The 19,179-nt window shown below is 40.9% G+C and overlaps 1 protein-coding gene across 1 annotated transcript in view; it reads left to right on the top strand.

Moving 5' to 3' along the window:
* Positions 1-19,179, top strand: part of LOC131245847 (glutathione gamma-glutamylcysteinyltransferase 1-like) — a 53,211-nt gene that overhangs the window by 18,125 nt on the left and 15,907 nt on the right. Inside the window, exons 4-5 of the mRNA XM_058245575.1 lie at positions 1,021-1,184; positions 2,461-2,512. Of these exons, the coding sequence (XP_058101558.1) occupies positions 1,021-1,184; positions 2,461-2,512 (216 nt within the window). The remainder of the gene's footprint in view (positions 1-1,020; positions 1,185-2,460; positions 2,513-19,179) is intronic.

Below are 19,179 nucleotides of genomic sequence, written 5' to 3'. Positions count from 1 at the left end.
GGATTATGAGATGGATTACCTTTGCAACTAGCATGGAAGCCCACAATGCAACTAGGTGATTTGATACAGATCAGCTAGATGGTTCTTTTGGTCCATTTCACTCTTCATGGGCCAAGATGATGGTTCTAACCATCCGGACATTGACTTTTTTTTTTTTTCCTTTTGCTTTAACTGCCTGTTTCCCAAGCCACACTTCGATTTCTGAGAACCATAATCTATCCAAGGCAGGGTAAATAGCTGTTGAATGGATGGCTTAGATTGATGATTGGATTTTTTTTTTTTTTTTTGTTCAAATGGTCTTAAGTATGCGCTTTCTGGGTGCAAACCAGACTGGCCAACCTTTTGAAAATTTGTAGGTGTAATAAAAATTAAAAAGGTGTTGGTGTGTTGCCACTAGTGGGAGTTTTAGATTTAAAATCCTGTGGAATGTAGATAGATACAAACCATCAAGTTGATTTCCAAGTGGAACTGTCAAAGTTTGAGTAATTTTGACTCGAAAATGGTTGAAGATTTGAATAATTTTGACTCCAAAGTGGTCAAAGATTGGTGTGTGTTAAGGTTAGTTTTGACTTGCATTCCATTCATGAAAGTTGTAACAGTAGTAGTATTGATTATATCTTCTCTCAAGTGGATAATCAATACAAGTTTCTGCATCAACAAGGCATAAAAACTTGAAGTAGGAACATTCTACTCTTGATGCATAGTCTGTAAATAATAGAGGACAGCCAGATATTTTCTAAGAGAATGTTATACTAATTTTGTGATTAGAAGGTCAAACAAAATTCTGCTTGAAGAACAGTGTAATGCCTGTTATGGCGATTTATATGTTATGGATGTTACTACCATGACCCATAGTCTATAAGATTCTGATTATTGGATTACTGTTTATGCTTCACATATTTGTGAACTTTAACAGCGATCATATGTCTGGCAGTCATGTCTTGCGAGCCCATTCCTTCAATCCTTCCAGTTGGAACTTTTTATTAGTGTTGGAAAGATTGTTTTACTGTTTGGTTGCAGACAGGAAGCGGTCATTTTTCACCTATTGGGGGTTATCATGCTGGAAGCGACATGGCTCTCATATTGGATGTTGCCCGCTTTAAATATCCTCCGCATTGGGTTCCACTAGCGCTTCTATGGGAAGCCATGCGTACCATTGATGAAGCAACGGGTCAGCATAGGGGGTATGAATTTGATCCTGCTTTTTATCACTTGAAATGAAATATATTACTGTTCAAATGGTTGGCAGTTGCTACGTTCTTTTACTGAAAATATGACTCAGCTAGTCCTCAATGAAGCATACCATGCATATCATTTTATTTTATTTTATTTATTTATTTATTTATTTTTTGTTTTCTGTTTTTATAAAATTGGTAGGCACATGTTTTCCCATACAATCCCAACACGTTTACCTGTAAGCATGAGAAGGAGACACTTGGATCTTCATTTTAGCAAGAAATTTAAAGAACTCTTCAGTGCATGTCTGTTCGGTCATTCGCCTTTGTTCCCTAATCTGATTGGTGACATATAGCATGACACTAGATCAAAATATGTAAAAAGATCCTATTCATGTTTTCATGTATGCTATGCTTCTCTGTGTTATGTTCAGAGGTATTGAGCAACCAAGATAAAAATCTGATAACATTGTGACAGGATTCAGTTTGGTTGGATCACCATGTTAGCTCCTGCGAGCCTTGTAGAAGTAGTTACTTGTAGCATCTTCAATATTATTTGTCAGAGTTGGTTTGGAATAATGCAAATTTTATCTTTTAAAAAAAAAAAAACAAAAAAAAAGGAAGCAAATTTGACTTAGAGATTGTTTAGGACTTGTTTGAATTCATAGTATTGGTGCTTGTAGGTGATTTAATTTATGCAGCAGGCTCCTGAGAAGGGCTTGAGCATCCTTATTGGCATTTTCTTGGAGTGATTTCCCTACTCTGAGATCCTGAACTCGAATCAACCACCAGATAGCCCCTTTTCCTTGATTCTGCAATACACTCTTTGATCCCAGCAATGCGGGGTAGCCATTAAAAGAATTACTGAACATGGAAATAGTTTTGGCATTGGGATAGCTTCATGAGTCGATCTGAGTGAACCGAATACGTCAAGTATTTAACAATTTAAACAGAATGAAAAACTAACTAAACATGAACCCAGGTTCCTCTGTCTTAGTAGCTACTTGTTTCTTGGAACCATGTAGTATTCTTGGGTGATATAGACAAATTCATTGGCTGGTGAAAGATCATTTTTGATATTGATTTCAAAAGAAAGCCGAATATGTAACTGTGTTTCAGACCCTCAGTTCTAAACAGACTGATCTCAATCACTTTATGCAACAACTCTTTCTACCAGTCCTATGTTCTGTCTAGACTCTGTTTCAATAATGACTATGACTCTTCATTGTAGTTGTTTCTAGATTCTGCTTTGTTGACCTTTTGAAGTTCACTAATTTTCTTTCAGGTTCATGCTTGTCTCAAGGCTTCATAATCCTCCATCTCTGCTTTATACCCTGGTAACGATTTTAGTTCTGTTTTATTTTTCGATGCATTTGGTCAGGGGAATGTCCTAGCTGTAGCTTTTGGTTTGTGTAGTTGAACTTTAATCTAACTAGCATTTCTGTTCTTCCATTTTCCATAGCCCATTATTATTATTATTATTATTATTATTATTTTGAAAAAGGAAGAATGTTATTACAAGGCAAAAGCCAAAAAAGAAAACAAACCAAACAATTGACAACAATAACAGAAGAAAACAAAAATAGAGAAGACCAACAAGAAAGCATAAAACAGACGAGCACAGTCCACAAACATCAACCTGGATCCCAATCCTTGACGGACTGAAAAACTTTACATAAAACCTTGCTGATCGAACTTTTTACATCCGTGAAACAATGGTAATTCCTCTCTACCCAAATGGCCCGGAAGGCAATTGATGTAGGACCAATGCATGGACCAAATATTATGTGAGATCAAGTAGCAAAATTAAGGTAATTAACAAAAAAAACATAAAACTTGCCATTATCATCACTAATACCAAAAAAACCATAAGAATATCATGCATAATCCTAGCGTAGGTTACTAAACATCGTCATACAAGATCATTAAATAAATGAAACTAGGATCTAATGGATGTAGGGACATCCAATTAGCATAGGGTAAAGCCTATTTCAAAGTAAAAACCCTAATACTATTAGGGTAAAATTAAGGTTAGGGAAATTGGGAAAATCTAGGATTTAGGGTTTATGAGATCAAATTGGATGAAGAGCTATAGGTTTAGATGTTAGAATGTGGGAATTAAGGTTTTGGATTGAAGGGGTGTAAGGATTTTGGGTTAATTGAAGAATGGGAGAAGTTAGGGTTTGTTAATTTGGGAAAATAAGAAGGTTTGGGATTTCTAGGTTTAGGTTAGGGTTTAGGAAAAAGAAGAAGAGGGTTTTGCTTCATGGGTGATGGGAAACAAAGGGGTGTCTATACGGGCCTTTTTAGGGTTTGGCTTGTAGATGGGTATGGCTAATGAAGATTAGAAAAAAAAAATGAAGGTTTGGGATGGAGGGAATCGAAGAACTTTGAAAAAAATACCTTGATGGAGAATGAGGGGATGATGATGTGGGTATAGATGGAGACCTTGCACCTACGTTGATGAAGATCGGCCTCACGCTAATCTCCCTTCCAAATCACATGGAAGTATCTTCAAATCTCATGAATATGGAAGAAGAGGAAGAAAACAAGAGCTTTTCTCTCTGTTTATATGGAAGAAGAGGAAGAAAACAAGAGCTTTTTTCTTTGTTTATTTATTTATTTTATTTTTAAAATTTATTTTTAATCATAAAACCCAATGGGAGAAAGGTCGCATGCCCCCCCTTCTTTTATAGCTCCAAGAAGTTTCAAAAATTACAAATAACACCCAGTCTTATGAATTTTAAATAAAACGACCCTAGTCTAAAGAGAATCTACTAAAATCATTCATAAAGGTGTCCAAACATAAGATAATCAAAACTAAATTCTAAAAGATGATAAAGTTTAAAAACTGATGTGGATGATCCACTATCAATGGCCTGATCATGTGATCCACGCGATCCAACGACCCGATCATCACGTCCCCCCAATCCAACGGTCTGCATCACTCCATAAAGCAACCCATGTGTATCTTCCCAGTGTGGGGTCTTCCAGATACTCGCACATGCACATGTGGTCTTCAACACGATCATGGGTACTCGCCTAGCCACAAGAAAATCGTTGTGGCTCGCCGCCTCTGATACGTACGCAAATGTGTACATGAAGTGATGTCCTCATCAACTCTCCTCGGCTGAGAAGAGTTTGCCTCTGACAGATTAAAACTCCTGTAGCGCTATAAAATGTCTAGATCTAAATGCTATAGCTCATCCACTGTAATCCAAGTATTGTCTGAAATCGGTCTGTGTTTCCACTTGACGAGGAATTTTTGGAATCCCCCATGACGAGTGGAAATTGCTTATGCATCCAATATGTCTTCAATTTGTTCGCTTCGAGCAGGCGAGGAGGGTAAAGGTGGTAACGACTCAGATGATTGATCAGGTAGGGGCCATGAGTTTGGAACTAGGTCATGGTCTGTGGAAGGGTCTATAGAGGGATCAAAAGGCGAAGTAGCAAGACCTTTGTATTGTACTAGATCTTCCACATTAAAAGTATAGCTAATTCCCCATGGTAGGTGGAAGGTCTACTACGTACGCATTATGACCCAGTTTTTGCAGTATTTTGTATGGTCCTGCGTTACGCGCTTGTAACTTTTTAACGATTCCATGTGGGAACCATTCGGGCCTCATACGATCCAAAACTTATTTTTCGGCTCAAACCGTACAACGAGCTCGCCAAATGGACGGGCGGTTTGCATATAAAACATACCTCATGATGGGACCCATGGAACTTGTTGATGTCAACACACCAGCGGTGTATGGTACACCAGCAAATTTGCTTCCGCGGATTTCCTGTTAAAGCCTTTGTTAGCAGGAAGTTCCTGCGCTGGAAACATAGGTGGGGCCCAATGTAATGTTTGTAAGAAATCTATCCCGTCCATCTGTTTTGTGAGCTCATTTTAGAACTTGGGACCAAAAGTGACCAGGTTCCAAGACTTAAGTGGGCCGCACTAAAGGAAAAGGTGGGTAGGGAAATTCCTACCGTTAAAACTTCCTTGGGTCGACATTGATGTTTAAATGCCATCCATACCGGTCATAATGTCATTCCTACTGAGATGAACTAAGAAGACAAATATTACTTGATTCAAAACTTCTGTGGCCTCATGAATATTTCAATTGTGTACATTTAATTCGCACGTTTTCAGCCCACTTGAGTATTTGATCCGGCTCATTTTTGGTACAATGTCCTAAAATGAGCTCACAAAACAAATGGGTGGGGTGGATTGCTCACAAACATCACGGTGGGCCCCACCTAAAGTTTCCAACGCATGAACTTCTTGGAAAAGGCTTTCACAGGAAATGCGCCTGAGACTCAGATCCACGGAGGTGGGTGGGACTTGACTGTGGGGCTAAGGGTGATGTATGTGTCTTAAATCCACACCATCTAAGAGTTTTGAAAGATCATTTTAGGATATGATCCCAAATCCACACCGTCGAATGGTTTTGAAAGATCATTTTAGGATATGAACCCAAAAATGAAGTAGATCCAAATCTTACGTGGGCCATACTACTAGAAAAGATGTGGATGAAGAGACCACATAAATATTAGATTGATTTAAAACTTTTATGGCCCATGAGAAGTTTTGAATGGTCGATTACCACAGTTTCCTGTAGCCACAACCAGTCCCCATCATTGATACATATATTTCTCAATTTTTACTTCTTTAGCTTTTCAATGAATTGGTTGTGTTTTCATACATGTCTTTGATGCATTTATAAATGTCATGTATTCAGTTTAAATATAGTTGCATTAGTTCAGTTAATCATCGCATAGCTTAGGACCCTATACAAAAGAAATTTATTATGTGCACACTCTTTTTTTTTTTTTTTGAGATGTTATGATTTAAAAGTGTGTATTAAGGTCTTTTTTAACAATTCATGAAGTTTCATTGAAAAATTCAACTATTTTCCCCATGTTTCCCCATGCTTCCCAAAAAGTGCGAAAAATTATGCTTGACAAACGATATATCCCGTGTGATAACCGATACGTATCTGTATCCTAAGGGTGCGACACATAGCGCAATATCGATATTTCGAACACTGTTAACGCTTACTAGTTGGTGCCTTGAGGTAGTGTTTAATGTCTTCCAGCACTTAGTATATATGCTCCAAAGTACCAACGTAATGAGAATAAAGTTCTCGTCGGATCTCAAATCGGAGGTCCGTCCTGAATCTGGACAATGTAATCATTGGGTCTTCCTTAATGTCACATCACATCATGTACTCCGCGAACCTAGTGATGTAATCTGGCACAATCATGGATCCCTGGCTCAAGGCTTGCCACTTGTATAAGAGCCTCTGGCGATAAGAAAGAGGGAGATGCTTTTCTTTAAGGACCTCTTTCATCTCGGTCCAGTGCGCAACTGGGGTTTCTCCTCTCCCTTCAATTTTATGCTCCATGTTGGTCCAAAAAAGTTCGGCCCGACCAGCCATCTTCATCTTGGAAAATCTCATTCGACGAGCATCGGACATATCATACCAATCAAAATAGTGGTCCATGTCTGCCACCCAATCAATGAATGCTTTGGGATCTAAGCGACCATCAAAACTGGGAGCCTCAACTTTGACACCTTTCATGACCTGCACATCTGGATCATGACGGTCATAACGTTCCTCATGTTGTGGTGGCACTTGTGCTCGACCACGGCCCATGCCTTGGCCACGACTAGGCCCTCGCCTATCAACTTGATTTCCAGCCTGAGATTGAACATCTTCCCGAGTGTCGGGGTTTGCCTGTAGGGAGGCCTCGAGTTGATTGGCGCTGGTGGTGGTTCTACTGTGCACTTCAATGGTCGCCAGATGGTTATTGATAGTATTAAGGGCCTCTGCAATCTGCTCTAGATTCATTATGGGTTGTAGACCAAAACCACATCCCTAACGAGTGGGCATACACAAGGAAACTCTAAAGGAAATACTACGTCCTAGGACAATGTTATGACAATGATAAAACTAACCTAGAAATCAAGCTGGATACACTAACCAAAAAATTCAGCAAGCAGATCCTCAAACATTATGTTGAAAATTCAGCAGGATGGTAGTCCGAGGGTGCCAAACTGAAAATTCAGCAAGAGTGTAATCTGAAAATTACAAATTGAAAATTTAGCAATGTGACAACCTGATATTACTATGCTGAAATTTCAGCAATGGTATAGGGGAAACGCTAGCTCAAAATTCAGCATTAGGATACTCCAAAAAAATATTTAATAATATGATCCTATATGCAATGCATACCCTTCTAACCTTAGATGTGACTCCAACCTAGATGTGACACAAAATTCCTATGTTAAACCTATGGTCTTTGATACCAAATTTGATGTAGGACCAATGTATGAACCAAATATTATGTGAGGTCAAGTAGCAAAATTAAGGTAATTAACCAAAAAATATAAAACTTGCCATTATCATCACTGATACCAAGCAAACCATAAGAATATCATGCATAATCCTAGTTTAGGTTACCAAACATTGTCATATAAGATCATTAAATAAAGAAAATTAGGATCTAATGGATGTAAGGACATCCAATTAGCATAGGGTAAAACCTATTTCAAATTAAAAAACCTAATACTGCTTGGGGTAAAATTAGGGTTAGGGAAATTGGAGAAATCTATGATTTAGGGTTTATGGGATTAAATTGGATGAAGGGTTAAAGGTCTAGATTTTAGTATATGGGAATTAAGATTTTGGATAGAAGGGGTGCAAGGATTTTGGTTTAATTGAAGAATAGGAGAAGTTAGGGTTTGGTAATTTGGGAAAATAGGAAGGTTGGGGATTTTTAGGTTTAGGTTAGGGTTTAGGAAAAGGAAGAAGAGGGTTTCGCTTCAAGGGTGATGGGAACCCAAGGGGACAAAGGGCTGTCCATATGACCAACCTGGGAGGTTCACACGTGTGATCGTACGGTCTCACATGTGGCTAGGTTTGTAAGGGTTTAGGGCCTTTTTAGGGTTTGACTTGTAGATGGGTATGGGTAATGGATATTAGAAAAAAAAATGAAGGTTTTGGATGGAGAGAATTGAAGAACTTTAAAGAAAATACCTTGATGGAGAATGAGGGGATGATTATGTGGGTATAAACGGAGACCTCTCACCACCGTTGATGAAAATCAGCCTCACACCAATCTCTCTTCCAAATCACATGGAAGTATCTTCAAATCTCATGAAGATGGAAGAAGAAGAAAGCAAGAGCTTTTCTCTCTGTTTTTGTTTTTTTTTTTGTTTTTTTGTTTTTTTTTAATTTTTTTATTATATATATTTTTTTAAAATCACAAAACCCAATGGGAGAGAGGTCACATGTCCCCCCTTCTTTTTTAGCTCCAAGAAGTTTCAAAAATTACAAATAACACCCTATCTTATGAATTTTAAATAAAATGGCCCTAGTCTAAAGAGAATCTACTAAAATCACTCATAGAAGGTGTCCAAACATAAAATCAAAACTAAATCCTAAAAGATGATAAAATCTAAAAACTGATGTGGACGATTCATGATTAATGGCTTGATCATGTGATCCACGCGATCCAACGGCCTGATCGTCACATCCCTCCAATCCAACGATCTGCAACACTCCATAAAGCAGCTCATATGCATATTCCCAGTGTGGGGTCTTCTAGATACTCATGCATGCATATGGGGTCTTTAACACGATCACGGGTACTTGCCTATCCACATGGAAATCGGTGTGGCCCGCTGTCTCCTCTGATACGTATGCAAGTGTGTACGTGATGTCCTTATCAACAACAAGCAAACCAAGCTTCCACCTCTTTTTTTTTTCCCCCCAAGTTTTCCACCACCTCCAATGTCCCAAGATCTGATGTGAACTTCAATCGAATAGGGGACCACCCAGGAGACTTTGAGCGAAGTAGAATCCCAGACTAAACTGCAGCGGAGAAGGGACAGTGCAGAAGAAGATGTGAGATAGATTCGATGTCTTGAAGACAAAGGAAGCAGGCATTAAGGCCTCTCTACTGAGGGTTGTCAATGGTGAGAATGCAACTCCTTCCAGCCAACCAGGGAAGGTTGAGGTTTTTGGAGGGACCTTGTAGGACCATAGCAGATTTGTGCAACTTGGAGGGATAGGATTCACATGGGAGGAAATGATATTGTAGAAAGACTTTACCGAGAAAGCGCTAGCTCTATCGAGCATCCAAATGACGGAGTTAGCTACCTCAAGGGTAATCACGAACTCCTGCACGCAAGAAAGGAGTGCAAGTAACTCGATAAAATCCTTCTTTTAAGCTCCTTCTAAAAGGGGGATTCCACACTCTGCTCGAGCCAGAGTAGGAGAAGCATTCCGAGACTAGAATATCCTGATTAGGGGCACAGACTGGCTAAAGTTTGGAAGGAGACTAAGGAGCCTCACACCAAGGGTCAAACCAAAATCTGACCCCTTCTCCATTTCCCCAATAGAAGGAGAGATTACTGAAAACCTGAGCAACCACCTTATGCACTTCCTCCCAAGGGTAGAAATTCTACACAAGGAAGATTTCTTAGTTCACCACCTTCCCAACTCCACACCATACTTAGCCAAAATAACATTTTTGCACAGAGAATCAGCCGTAGAAACAAAACACCAAATCCACCTACCTAAGAGGGCCGAGTTAAGTAAATCAAGGCGCTTAATACTTGCCCCTCCCTCAGAGGTCGGCTTGCAGACCTCTTCCCACTTTAGTAGAGGGAATTTCCTAGACTGGGAGCCAGCTTGCCACAAGAAATTTCTCTGAAGATTGTCAATCTTCAAAAGAACAGATTTAGGGCATTGAAACAACGACATGAAATAAAGAGGAAGATTAGAGAGGGAGGCTTTGATCATGATAATTCTCTTACCCAGAGAGATAGGAGATTCCTTTTCCATGGGGATGACTTTCACCCCATCCTTTCTAACACCCTATACCAGAAGTGTAGAGCAGGTTTACCCACACACAAATTTAGGCCAATAACTTCCTCAATAGACATGTGGATACCCAAAAATTCACTCTTAGCCCAATTAATTTTAAGGCTCGATACTACTTCGAACCAATAGATAGACATGGCTAGATAGACTACCATAGGGTTTGAGGGTTCACAGAAGATGAAAGTGTCATGAACGAACTAAAGGTGCTTGATTCTTTGGGGGAAGTTATCCACAATAAGCTCACGGAAGAGGGCAATAACTTGCCCTTTGGATAGTATTCTACTTAAAACCTTTGAGACAATGATGACCAGGAAGGGGAATAGGGGGTCTCCCTGCCTAAGCCCACGGGAAGCCTTGAAGAAACCGAATGGAGAACCATCAATAAGAACATAAGACTTTGCCGAGATAACACAACTCCTAATCCACCCTCTTAAAGTTTCCTTAAACATGAGCCGGGAAAGCATATAGTTTAGGAAGTTCTAGTTAACATGGTCATATGGTCTAATTTGTAGAGAATACCTTTCTTACTAGCCCGATGATACGAATTAATACATTCATGGGCAAGCAACGCATTGTCAAGAATCTGTCTCCCAAAGACAAAGACCCTCTAGAAAGTAGAAATAACCTTGGGAAGGACCAACCTAATCCTAGAGCTAAGGATTTTAGCCACAATCTTATAACAACTACTAATGAGATTGATGGGGTGGAAGTCCTTTAGGCATTCAACACCGTCAATCTTAGCAACTAGGGCTATAAAAGAACTACCCGTTTCTGATGGGATTCGACCAGAATGGAAAAAGTCCTGGGCAAAGGCAAAGACATCCTGATGAACCAGGTCCTAGAAAGACTAGAAAAAAGGCAAGGGGAAACCCATTAAGGCCAGGGGCTTTATCTCTAGCTAAGTTGAAAACTACAACCTTTATCTCCTCCAAAGGAAAAAGGTCTCTCCAAGGACGCCTCTGGAGAAATCTGGGAAAAAGGAAGATCATTCATGAAAAAACTATCATAGCTCTTGATTGAGAGAAGATGGGTGTAATAATTAACCATAACATTAGTAATGTTATCTTTATTAGAAAAATGATCCCCATTCACAAGTAAAGACGAGATATTGCACCTTGCTCTAGCATTGGCTACACCATGGAAGTACTTTGTGTTTTTGTCACATTTCTTGAGCCAAATAACTTTAGAGTGTTGGTGCCATTTTATATCTTCTTCCTTAATTCTAGAGGCATAATTTGAAGACAACTTATATTTATGAGCAGAATCCTCATTTGACAAAGGGCCCCCTTCCTCTTGGATATCCAAGGCTTGAATTTGCCCCAAGATAGATGTCATCTCCACCTCTTTTTTTCCAAACACCTCTCGATGCCACAACTTTAATTTCTCAAGCATTTGCATTTTCTTAAACTGGACAAAACCAGGTCTACCTTGAATCGAAAAGGCTGACCACCAGCCACTAACCACGTAGAAAAAACCCTCCACCTCGAGCCAAGCTAACTCAAATATGAAGGGTTTAGGGCCCAATTAATTTCATCATCTTCCAAAAGGATTGAGCAATGGTCCAATGTCGGCTTAGGCAAGCCTCACTAGCGAGCTAAAGGGAACCTTTAAATCTACACAGAGAAGACAAAATCTATCCAATAGAGTCATGGCCGGGGAAGCATGACCATTTGACCAAGAGAATTTCACTCCTCTCATGGGGAGGTTAAGAAAATCATGTTTCCCTATCCACTTAGAAAACCACGCATATTAGCTGAGACTTTAGCTCTGTTGGGTTTTTCATGAACAAAACGTACCACATTAAAGTCCTCTCCAACACACCAAGGGAGCATCCATATGTCCTAGATTGACGATAGTCCATCCCAAAATGATTCGGAGATGAGAGGACAAGTTGGATTGTGGCACCCCAAAAAAACTCAACAAAAACCTGATGCTACTTCTCTAAAAACAATGTTACCGAGAACGTACCTGGCCAACTATCCTCCCAGCACCAAGTGGCACGGTCCCAGAGAACTAGGCTTCCTCCCACAGAACCAAAGGCCACAAGGGATTCCCATTTGATACCTTTCTGGCCCCAAATGGAACTAACCAACCTCTTATCTACAGACTACTGCTAAGATTTTGAAGAACAGTCATATGAGCCGTTAATTTGGAGTAAATTTCCTCAACTATGGATTGCTTATGGGGGCAACCCAACCCTCGAACATTTCGGGATAAGATCTTCATGTGGACACATTTATCCCCTCTTCCTTGTCTCTCACCACACAGGATGGCCTTGTCCACCCCGATTTTAGATACACCCAGATTCATCAACTCCTTGTTACCTTTTAGGAGTCTAGATGGACCTTTAGGGGATCCAAAAAATGGGATACTGGTTCCCCTTTCAGCCATAAGGTAGAATGGAGGGATATGGTCTTCTTCGTCTTTTTCCCCCGAAAACCACCCTAAGCAATCTACCAACATGACAAATTGTGTCCTTAACTCACCGTTTTTCTTTAATAAGGGCAAGAAGGTTATCTATCTGGCCTCGGGTAAGCCCTGGCGGCAGGGGGTTGTTAGAGGGGAGAGAGTCCTGATCAAAGCAAAAGGAAGCCTTACTGGGAGAGACCACTAGGACGTTAGACAAAATACCTTGAGGGAGCAACCTTGATTATGAGATTGGCAACTCCTCATTGGACAAGGATGGAGGAGCCACCACCATGGCCAAAGGACCACCCCCTAAAATCGAAGTAGACGACTGAACTAAATCTCCATAGACTGAGAAAGATTCACCATGGGGGGTAGCAGACTGGGGAGTGAAGAAGATATCTCCAGATGAGAAGGGGGATGACAGATCGGGAGTAGAGACTAGCGAAGGGGGATGACAGACTAGGGGTAGAGACTAGAGAAGGGATTTGAGAGGTTTAAGATGCATCTACGAGAGAGAGAGAGAGAGAGAGAGAGAGAGAGAGAGGTAATCCTAGGACGAAGCCCTATACAAATTGACTTTCGAAAGATTTGATTGATAGCAACCTTTGGAACAACTACATATTATGGCTATTGTCATCAACTTGGCAATCGCCGACTTGCGAGGAGGAGAGGCACAAATGTTACTACATAGCTCGTTTCGGTCAGTTGAGGGGGGCCAGTTATCCTCCATACAAGGCACACTTCGATCCACCACCCCAGTGTGATGACAACACTTGGCATATCTGGCAACACGTGTCTTGAGTGGGAGACGTGGCGGGAGGAGATGAATGCACAAAGGCTTGCAGACAGACCTCACAAAAACACCTGGGTGAGCAAAAGCCACGTCTCTGCTACGAAACCTCGATGGCATGAGGAGGGCAGGGCACATGTCCTTCTTTGTAAAAGGTGTTGGCCGTTCTCGGTAGTCTCATTTATGACGGATTGACTTGACGTGGGTCTCGAGGATAGAAGTTGCAGAGTAGAGCTTCTTTGGAAAGCAACCTCTCTCCCGCCATCTTGAGAGAAGGCGGGAAAAAAAAATTCTTGGGAGAAATTGGGTCAGGGGGCTGTGTGGCAAAGTGGGAAAGCACCTTGCGAGGAATCTCAATTGTCCAGGAGTTTAGGATCGGATGAGGCAGGCTATAGATAAGAATATTCTGGATTAGAGACGGAGGAAACTGCCAACTGGCAAGCAGGTCAAGATCCAACTATCCAAGTGTCCCTCTCGAGACCCTACAAGCTCGCACGAGTGCCACCTACAAGACGAGAGTTGCATGCAGACGGTCGAGGCCTAGCGGCCTTGGAGAGTTCCTAAGGGGAAGACCTGTAGGCAAGGCTGGATGAACAGAGACCATCATTAGCATTGTCTGAAACTTTGCCTAACCATGAAATGTAAGTAGGGGATCCTTCCCTAAGCACCCTGATACTTAGCTTCAACTCTCCTACAAAGACAACAACCGAATTCAGAGTCTTGACTGCATTCTTGACCCGAATGAGGAGCTTTGCCAAACGGAGCTCATCCCATCTCTTTGTCGACTCATCAATGACCTTCAACTCACCTATATTAGAACCCAACGAACAGAAAAAATCAAAGGACCAAAGCTTTAGGGGAACCCCTAGAAAATGGAACCAAGCATTAGAATACCCAAAACGGGGACCAATCAAACCCCCTGACAATGTTGGCCACTAGCCCAATGCAATGAATCTGCCCTCGAACATAAGATTTTCTCCAAGTTTCTGATGGTCTTAATGAAACCCAGATTGGTAGCTAGCAAGGGGACAGAGGAGGAAATCTTCCAGACTGTAGACGCTCCACTCAAGGGCCGAGAAGCTGTCAACCCAAACCAGTCAACCCAAGCACACCAGTTAACTCAACTCAGTCTAACCCAGTCAATCCATCCCAAATTCAAATCCAAAACCAAGCCCAATTCGAGCCCATGCCTAGGGCCATAGTAACGCAGCCTTGGGTGAACCGGAGTACATAAACCATCACAGGAATCTACCTGCGTAAGCAGGAGGAGTTCCTCGTGCTGGGCTACACATTAAGTGCCGCCCGACACGTGGTAATCCTCCTTTTGCAGGAGACGTTGGTTGGGGTGTGAAATCCTCCTGGTTCCATGGTAAGTGTGCGGGAAGAGGAAAAGACTATGTGGTCCTCCACTATAGCTTAAATAACAAGTTTCACCCTCGATCCAACCACTCAGATTACATGGAATTTTAGAATCACAAGAGACAATCATCGGCATTACTCAGAATCTTAGAATCACAAGAGACAGTCATCGACATTACTTGAAATCTTAGAATCACAAGAGACAGTCATCGGCATTATTTGGAATCTTAGAATCACAAGATACAGTCATCAACATTACCCGAAATCTTAAAATCACAAGAGAGTCATCGGCATTACCCAGAATCTTAGAATCACAAAAGACAGTCATTGGCGTTGCCCAAAATCTTAGATTCACAAGAGAGTCATCAGCATCACCCAGAATCTTAGAATTACAAGAGACAATCATCGGCATTACTCAGAATCTCAAGTGATATACACAACAACTCGGAATCATAAGAGATAGTCATCGACATTATCCGGAATCTCAGGTGACTTGAAAACACGGTACCAAGTATGCATGATTAATCAATAATTTATTAGTCCAATTTACAAACAACCAAATTATGTATAACCTTTGCAACTAGTGGCCTTCCCAAATCATGATCAATCAAGTAATCCTTTCCATCACACATCCATCCATGGACACAACAAATGGTTCACCCACAAGCCACTTTGGGCACCAAGTCCATTCAAGGATACAAACAAGGGTTCGTCCCACAAGCCACTTTGGGCACAAATGTATCATATCTTGGCTCAGTGGTAGACATTGTGTTTCATATCTAAGGTCAAGGGTTCGAGAACCCATGCATGCGTGGGGTGGTAGTGTGTGTGTTTCTCACATTTCAAAAAAGAAAAAAAAAATGTATCACAAGATGATAAATCATCAATCAATTGGTATAGTTTCTACACAATAAGGGCCACTAGTTCAAGTTATAGTTTCAAAGTACATGTCCACAACCATACAACAATAGTCCTCTTATAAGGGATGTCTCCCATTAAATCTCTAATGTGGCAATCCAAACGACACAAATCACTTCCTCAATGTGGTAATCCAAGCCACACACATCAAATTCACAATGTGGCAATCCCAACCACCCACATTAAATCCACAATGTGGCAATCCAAGTCACACACATCAAGCCACATTCTCCAATATACATACTACCCATCACTCCCTTCCACATGCATTATATTATTCTCCCATATTCAACACAAATACATATGTAACTAATGCCACATTTGGAATTAGAGCATAGACCATTTAGAATTTATAATGTTCAAATCAAAGCATCTACTCGTGTAAATCCAAATCATATGAAAGTGTGCACAAATGAATATTAATTCAATCAAACGGTCTAATCACAATGTCTTATCAAACTAGAATGTACACATGTATCAATTACTCAATCCAAGTGATATAAACATGTAAATTTGAGATACAAGATGTGTTCATGTGGAGATTTCACAAAACAAATATCAACATGTGTTTACCAACATATTAACAAGTTCACACAAGTAGTTCATAGACATTATGAAGTATAACCACAAGATTAAACTAAATTACAATTCAAGAGGGAAACTATTACTAAACTAATACTACGGTGGAAAGCTTGAAGGGTAAATCATCACCTTCAAGTAGAAGTGTCTTGATTAGAATGCACCCTAAGTGTGGAATTTTGGGGAAAATGTATTTCCTACATTTAATTCAAAAGAATAGACATTAATTAACCTAAATTAAGTCCCAATTAGAATTTAAATGGAGGGATTTGAGGCCCACTCACCTCAAAGATGCAATCAGCACAATTGATTCGCACCAGCTCGAAATTAGGCCAAACAAGGTGGAATGGAATGTAGGTTTTGGGGAGTTTGAGATGAATGTAATCCCTACGTTCAATTAGAAGATGTTAGAATTAAATTGATGCAGGACATGAAATTACATATGGAATACAAGAGATCAAGCTTGAGATTATACCAATTTTAAACAGTCACAAAATTCTACATCCTACATACTATCAAACATTAAAAAAAGGGAATCTATCGGGGTCCAAGCCTACACAACTTTAGGGTTGGATCAAATAAAATTATAAGCCAAACAAGCCTAAAGGAGTGTGAGAATCATCCATTCTTGCAAAGGATTGTTCCCAACTCAAGAGATTCACTAAGTTTCAATTTGGGGGAAAATCTAGGGTTTGAAAATTGGGGATAATTGGGATTTGGGACCCTTTAGAGTTAGGGATTTGGATTAAGGGGTTTTTTTAGTCAAAAGAGGAAAAAGAGTACCTGGGATGAACCACGCGCGCTAGACCGCAGATGGGCCTGGACGCACGTGCGTGACAAGTCATCCGCATGTGTGTGGGGCCCACAAAGTCGAAAATCGACTTCTAGGCTGGGATTGGCTAGGGATGGGCTGCCTCCATACCAAGTTTGACGTCGATCCGTCACAAGGTGTGTGCATAGTACTCCGCCGAAGTTTCAGCCCCTCAGATGGGCCAGAATCTGAAAATCAGTTTGTGCACTATTGTAAGAGAAAACTTGGATACGAAAGTGGGTGAATCTGAAGGTGGAAGGGGTGTAGAGGGTGATGGATGCGGTGCATAAGAAGGTGGAGATGATTTGGAGCGGATGTGGCTTCGCACCACGGTAGTTAGCCCTTCGAGGAAGGGAGGGCTTCGCACCCATTTCGATTCTTCAACCCAAAGAGAGAGAGAGAGAGAGAGAGAGAGAGAGAGAGAGAGAGAGAGAAACGCATGAATTTTTATTCATAAAACATCATTGAGAATACCTACATGGAATTGCTTTATTTATAAGAAAACCCTAAACCCAAAAAAGACAAAATTACCCTTGCGCCATGTGCACGTACTAATACCAAAGTTAAAGCAAATAAAATAACTAGCCTAAGCAATTAAAGCCGTTTATACAAAATCCTAGATCATCTAAAGTAGTGGGCCACGGTCATGAAATCCGATGGTAGAATCTAGATGATGATCGGGTCCACTCCAATGATCCAAATCGAAAGTGGGGCCTGCCTCCTCCTCGAATACATGCGTAGAGGGGGTGTGTGCATGATGTCCCATCATAAATACCCTAGATTAGCCTTTAATTAGGGTTCATTTAGGAGGGTTAGAGACCAATTCACTTCAATAGTGTGATTTGACTTGGTTGCAAGTCAATCCCTCAATTCGAGCTCAACTTGATTCAAGGATTAATCAAGTAACCCTAATCATAGGAAATTCAAAACCTAAAATGAATGGATCTTAAACTTAATTGATGGAAATTTAAGAGATAGCTTCAATAAACAACTTACCTGAAAGGATGATCTAATTCAACTCGTTTCGGCCCCAATCTAGACTCGATTAACCTGATTCGGACGTGGAATCCAAGCCCCTAACCAGCATTATGTTGTTGCATCAGAATGCCCAAAATCAGGTTCCAATTGGAGGGAAAACTCAGCGCAATATATTGAGTTAACTCGGTTACCTTGACTCAGCTAGATTCAACTTGGCGTGAGCTGAGTCTCTCTTGTCTTGAGAGAAGCACATCCCTCTACAGCTTTTGATATGGTTGACTCTGATCTAACCTTGAAACATGAACCAAACATTGAGCTAGTGACTTGGTGACTTGGTAATGCATGGCAAATCCAATTTTCTCTGCTGCAGCTGGCCGAACTGATCCCAACCAAGTCCATCAGCTTGGAAATGGCCGAATCTAGTCTTTAGAATTGATGGGTTATTAGCTAAGTTAACTCAGCTGCAAACAATCGAACTCAGTTTAAAAGAAAATGTGTTCAAGAGGTATTGAAATGCTACTTTGGCCGAAGCTGGACGAGGACTCCTCCCTATGCTTTGGAAATGCTGGCCGAAGAAGAGTCGGAACATCCACATGACCCGAAACTTGGAAGGATGACTTGGTAAGGAGTCGCCTTGAATCAACAACTTGGGTGTTTCTCATAACAGTTGAACCCATTCCATCTTCCTTTGCTCTTTCTGGATGCCCCACTAGGATCAGACTCAGCCCATACTCGCCGCAACCGAATCGTGACTTGGTCGAGGCCCCCCAGTGCGACACGAACGCAACACCTGGTCCGACTCTCTCCCTCAAGCTTCTTCCTCTTCTTTTGCTTCTCTCTCCTCCTATCTTCTTCCTCTCTTTCTCTCTTCGGACTCCTATAGAGCCTACGCTCCGTCCAGACGTACCCAACTCACACCAGTGACTCGGATGAGTTGCACATTGTAGCACCACACTTGGAATCTCTCTCTCTCTCTCTCTCTCTCTCTCTCTCTCTCTTTGCTTCTAAAGGATTGCCCTAATGGAGAGAGAGCTATTTATAGACACTGTAGATTCTCCAGAAGAATACATTACTAATCACAGGCAGTGTTTAAATTATCGGCGATATTGGTATCGCTGGAGTTGCGACACCGAAACTCCCTTTTTTCGTTTCTCTTCTTAATATCACTGGAGTTTAAACTCTCTTTCTCACTCTCCGATTTTTCGGCGATTTTATCGATTTTTTGCGAAAAGTCCAGTTGTCAGTGAGAAATCGTTGTATCTACTTACCCTGTCATGA

This window comes from Magnolia sinica, chromosome 5 (genome assembly GCF_029962835.1).
Source record: "Magnolia sinica isolate HGM2019 chromosome 5, MsV1, whole genome shotgun sequence".
Taxonomy (NCBI): Eukaryota; Viridiplantae; Streptophyta; class Magnoliopsida; order Magnoliales; family Magnoliaceae; genus Magnolia; species Magnolia sinica.
The sequence above is the reverse complement of the archived record's forward strand: the minus strand, read 5'-3'. Positions and strand labels throughout refer to the sequence as shown.